The sequence below is a fragment of the Rutidosis leptorrhynchoides genome, chromosome 3, assembly GCF_046630445.1.
Source record: "Rutidosis leptorrhynchoides isolate AG116_Rl617_1_P2 chromosome 3, CSIRO_AGI_Rlap_v1, whole genome shotgun sequence".
NCBI lineage: Eukaryota > Viridiplantae > Streptophyta > Magnoliopsida > Asterales > Asteraceae > Rutidosis > Rutidosis leptorrhynchoides.
Genome location: NC_092335.1, coordinates 173,967,772 through 173,972,821, shown reverse-complemented (window position 1 = coordinate 173,972,821; position 5,050 = coordinate 173,967,772). Strand labels below are relative to the sequence as shown.

General features: G+C 35.2%; 1 protein-coding gene across 1 annotated transcript; it reads left to right on the top strand.

Moving 5' to 3' along the window:
• The first annotated feature begins 1,468 nt into the window (after window positions 1–1,468).
• On the top strand, window positions 1,469–4,380 carry LOC139897021 (CRAL-TRIO domain-containing protein YKL091C-like). The gene is made up of 6 exons (XM_071879663.1): window positions 1,469–1,601; window positions 2,807–3,062; window positions 3,143–3,179; window positions 3,369–3,486; window positions 4,012–4,122; window positions 4,197–4,380. Exons 1-6 carry the CDS (start codon window positions 1,530–1,532, stop codon window positions 4,332–4,334), a joined length of 732 nt encoding a protein of 243 aa, XP_071735764.1. The 5' UTR covers window positions 1,469–1,529; the 3' UTR covers window positions 4,335–4,380.
• Window positions 4,381–5,050: the final 670 nt, after the last annotated feature.

Sequence of the window (5,050 nt, the reverse complement as noted above, 5' to 3'; positions counted from 1 at the left end):
TGAGGAAGATTTGTGATTGTTCTGGAGAAGAAGACGGAGAATGATGAAGATAATATTCGAGTGTTGGATCCGATCTCGCTGCGAAATTGTACAGAGGCCGATATCTTTACTCTGTATTATAACCGAATGTTGTATCGCAGGGAGAATCGAGTGCAAGCTGAGCAGTATGTGAAGGTTGCCAAGCTGTATTACTTGAAGAATTGGGTTACGGATCCATTTGAGTGAAAGAATGACTGGAGACATTTTATAGAACTGGGTCTTAGGGGAGAGTTTGTTAATACATATATTGTAATCCCTAGTTCTATGTACGAGAAACGTTTATTTCACTCGTTTTGTGTAAGAACAATTACGTTTGAATTTGGTTATGTCTTGTTAATGTTTATCTTGTTAAACCAATTCCTTAGGATGAGTATTGAGTTGTTGGTTGGCAACTCAGACCATCTCCCGATGGAAGGCACCATCGGACGAGGGACGAGGACCATTGGCCGATGGTCGAGACCATCGCTCGATGGTCACTGCAGATTAGTATAAATAGAGGTGATGAGTTACATTGATAGGTTACAAACCCTAATCACTCTTTGCCGTCTCTCTGGTCGTTTGCACTCATCCCAAATATAACCCCAACCGAATAGCAACCTTAGGAATCGATCTAATCTCTTAGAGGTTTGATTCTTCGATCCCGAAAGCGTTAATCTTATTCAGTTCAACCCAATCTAGTGTATTCCGCCTCTAGATTATGTATAACGTTTGATCTAAGATCCCAGCGTCTACACATATTTCAACAGTCAAAAGTCATTTTGATTAAGAGATCTCGAAAACAATGATAACTTGTTTCACTATTTATAATGATAACTTTTTAGTTATATTACTTTTTATATGTATACGTATTAAAAATTTTAATGTTTATTAGACCACTCTCAACGGTTCGCCGTTGAGAGTGTCATGACCCTCCGTCTTCAAGGACACTGTTATTAGCAACTATGTCATGGCACGTCTTCATCGGCCCGTACTCCATTTTGTCGTTGTTACACAAAATTGAAGACGGAATGGATAGCATATATTTTTTGTACATTTGGTATTGTTACTTGTACTTTTAATAATTAATTAATTTAGTGGGTGTTAGAAAGTGTGTGATGGGTATGTCATGGATATTAGCAAAATATCTTGGGATAGGGATGGAAAGTCAGTCTTGAGAAATAAGTGCCTCATAGTTGAGTGTGGTTTAAGAGTTCATTTTTCTGTCCCGAACAAGCACTAATAAATCAATGAGTTTCCGGTTCAAAAAAGACTAACAAATCATTGAGAGGCTCTTGCTATTTGTCAATGTTTGACTAATAAATCAGTGAGTTTCCGCTGTTCAAAAAAGACTAATAAATCAATGAGAGGCTCTTGCTATTCGTCAATGTTTTTTATTTCTATTTATTTAAAAAAGTGCAAAAAATCAACGTCCATACAATTCTGCCATAAAACAAACAGCTCCACATCTTCCATTTTACCATCTGAAAAAAAGTTTTCCTGGAAATTTAAAAATGGCCAAAGATCAAGATGTTAAACTACGTCTGATGAAAGAATGCATTCAGGAACTTAGGTCTTCAACAGAGGTATGCAATTTGTACTTAGATAATGTAATGCACTTTAGATATCCATAATATAGTAGACAACCGTAGATTAGCACATAGATAGATTCAAGACTAAAATGTCATAAAGGTATTGCTTCACAATGATTTTTGTATGCTATATGTCAAGTTGTCTTTACTAAAACCTTTCATTTCTTTGTTTGGTACAATTTTAATAAAAAATAACTATACTGTCTTTTGTTATCATATTAAGTCAATGATACTTGTGGTTTCTTTTTCATAAGATTGATCAATTTGTTTCTGTAACGGTTAACTGAAGTTGGCTAAATTTGAAATGTTGCAATTGTGAATTGAAGCGAAGAAAAGTCATGTTATTATTTTATTTATTATTTATTTTTATTTTTTACAAAAATAACTAGAACTTTTATTGAAAAAAAACATAAAACGTTTTCGAAAAAAAAACGAATTCAACAAGAAATACAAAAGAGGACCCGATGAGGCTCGTACCTATAAAGCGGCTAACTATCTATACCGAGCCTCACCTAACCTAAACCGAAACAAAACCAAATCTAAAAGCAAACGAATACAACGAATTACGAATACAAAAGATTGCCACGTAACATGAAACCGATATAAAAGAGCTCAAATGTCCTTAATGAACACGTCGAACTTTGCCATTTATGCACCTTGAACCGCTTTTTGCATTCGCTTTTTCTGATTCTTGTTCTTAAACGGCGCACACAGGATTTCACTAGAATCAATAAGATTTACCGTAACTGGTTCGCTCTCGGCGATACACGTCATCTTATTATCAAAAGCCACGAAAGCCTCGTCAGTCATTTTATGTTTTGCCAACACCGAAGAGCCGCCACTGCCCGAGTCCGCAAAACCACTCTTCTTATCTACCTTACCCAACATAAACAAGTTTTGAATAGCTTGCTCGTAGTCCAAATCGTAGTGGAAGGATTTACTGCGATTGCAAGGACCTCCCGGTAGTCCAAATCTTCGTCATGATCAACGACCTTAAAAGATCCCGAGGTAGAGCGACATTCCTTCTTGACCGCAAGTTCAAGCCTTCGAATTAATCCCTAGGAACTTTTCTATTTTAAACGTACCACGACTTGCAAAAATATTCACACGAGAGGTCCTTGCAATCGCAAAAACCTTCATGTTATTATGTTTGTTATTATAAGTGTTAATCAATCATGGGTTTTGGTTAATATATATAGAAGTATGGAGATATAACACTGGGGAGGTTCTTGATTGCAAGATCAATGGATCCAAACAAAGCAGCAAAGATGTTTGTTTCATGGCAAAAATGGCGGGATTCGTTTGTCCCACTTGGGTTCATCCCTGCTTCTGAAGTTGATGACGAATTGAAAACTCGAAAAGTCTTTCTTCAGGGGTTGTGTAAGACCGGACATCCTATTGCGATTCTTAGTCTTAGCAAACATTATCCTGCTAAAGATCAACAACAGTTTAAGAGTAAGAAGATACATTTATATTAGTCTTTTTTGGATCAAATAAGTGGTCTAATGTGCAATTTCTTTCAATTTGAAATGCAGAATTTATAGTTCATGTGCTTGACAAAATAATTGCGAGGTAAGCAATCCTGATATGAAGTTATTTTTTGTTCAATGCAATTATGCAAACTTAGCCTAATGACGAATTGGTTTATTTTAAACTAAAACTACTTATTCATCACTTATTTTGATGAATAATATAGTAAACAAGTAATGATCAAACATTGTTATTAATATATGGTCAATATGATCTTCATGAGACTTGCAGTGGAATTAGAGGAAGGGAAATTGGTAACGAGAAGATGGTTGCGATCATTGATATGAAGCAGTTAAGTTATAAGAATGTTGACGCTCGTGGTCTCATATCCGGATTCCAGTTTTTACAGGTAAACTTATTTAAACATGCAAACTTGTGACTTATAGAGTTATAGGTTACCTCCATACTGCTAGTCTAACGGCTCTTTCTTACTAAACTTTCAAAGTTCTTTCCTGTTTCCACATGATTTATTGACAAATAGTTTTCTTAGAAGCTTTGTCCACTTTTCCATGAAACAATTAAAGTGTAAAAAAAATAACATAAGTAGATAACATATGTCTCACAAGAGGTCTCATGTTTAAACTAGGAACATATTTTGAGATGAACATTTCAGAAGCAGTCCCGGGATATCCCGATTAGACAACGTACATCTGAAAAAAAGTATCCCCTCGTCTTGTAGTCTGGACAAGAAAAACTTTATTCGAATAATAGTGTTCCAAAAAGTTATAATTTCAACGATATTTGCACCTCATTTTTTTACAGATACAACACAATTATGTATTAACATGCTATATAGTACATATAATTATATAAATAACGTACCATTTTAGTGTATTTATTAAAAATGGTACTTATGTATGTTTACTTTGCATAGGCTTACTACCCAGAACGTTTAGAAAGACTATACGTATTAAATATGCCAAGTTTTTTCGTGAGCGTTTGGAAGATGATTTCTTATTTTCTCGAGAAAGCAACGTTGGACAAGGTACGTTAAATTACTTCTCGTAGTTTTTGTTGAAGACAGACTTCTTACTCATATATGCTATTTCGTCATTACAGATTGTGATTGTAACAAACGAGGAACAAAGAAAGCGCTTCGTCATGGAAATTGGTACAGAGGCGTTGCCCGAAGAATTTGGTGGAGAAGCTAAGCTTGTTGCGATACAAGATGTCGAGGCACCTCGACTAGAATGTTGATTGATAAGGATTTTAATAAACTATTTCAAGACTTGCATTTTGTGTAGATCTGGTTAGACACTTTATTGCCTTTAAAATAAATTGGTCACCTTTAGATCCAAACGTTCCTATGGGAAAATGATGCGTGATTAATGAGGTTAAGTGCTGTGAACATTATGGGTCGAGGGTAATTACAACTGGTTTCGGTTTGGTCCAATATTAAATAAATCATGCCCCATACGCTACACGGTACTAGCTAGCCCAACCACTCGTTCACCCACAACAACCACCCACTTCTGTTTACCACCTCCACTTGTATCTGATTGTCTCATAATGGAATGGAACAATTCGGTATTAAATGTTGTATCCTTCAACAATCAACGTATTTATTTGAAACATCTAAAATGACAAGTGATATCAAATGAAATAAAAATATGTGTTGAACCATTGAAGGTTGGAATTATATGTTAACCATTAAGTGTTAATAATCAGGATATGATTTGAGATATTAGGATAAGACAATAACACTGATTTGATTATAGCCAATAAGATTCAAATCTGGATAGAGAGTGTGTGTTTATGTGTGTTTTGGATTGAAAGCAACAACTGTTTTTCTGGGAGGAAACCGTTAAATTTGGTTGTAACATGAAAATGTGCAACCATTCGTTTTGGTGAGAAAAGCCGTCAGTCCAAACATCAGGTCTTGTCTTAAAATCCAAATCTTGTGTAGTAGGACC

What these genes read in the sequence shown, in the direction of transcription:
- LOC139897021 (XM_071879663.1), top strand. Translation starts at nt 1,530, where the DNA reads ATGGCCAAAGATCAAGATGTTAAACTACGTCTGATGAAAGAATGCATT. An exon ending in AGATCAACAACAGTTTAAGA is followed by an intron (nt 3,063 to 3,142) that starts GTAAGAAGATAC and finishes TTTGAAATGCAG; the next exon opens with AATTTATAGTTCATGTGCTT. An exon ending in CCGGATTCCAGTTTTTACAG is followed by an intron (nt 3,487 to 4,011) that starts GTAAACTTATTT and finishes TACTTTGCATAG; the next exon opens with GCTTACTACCCAGAACGTTT.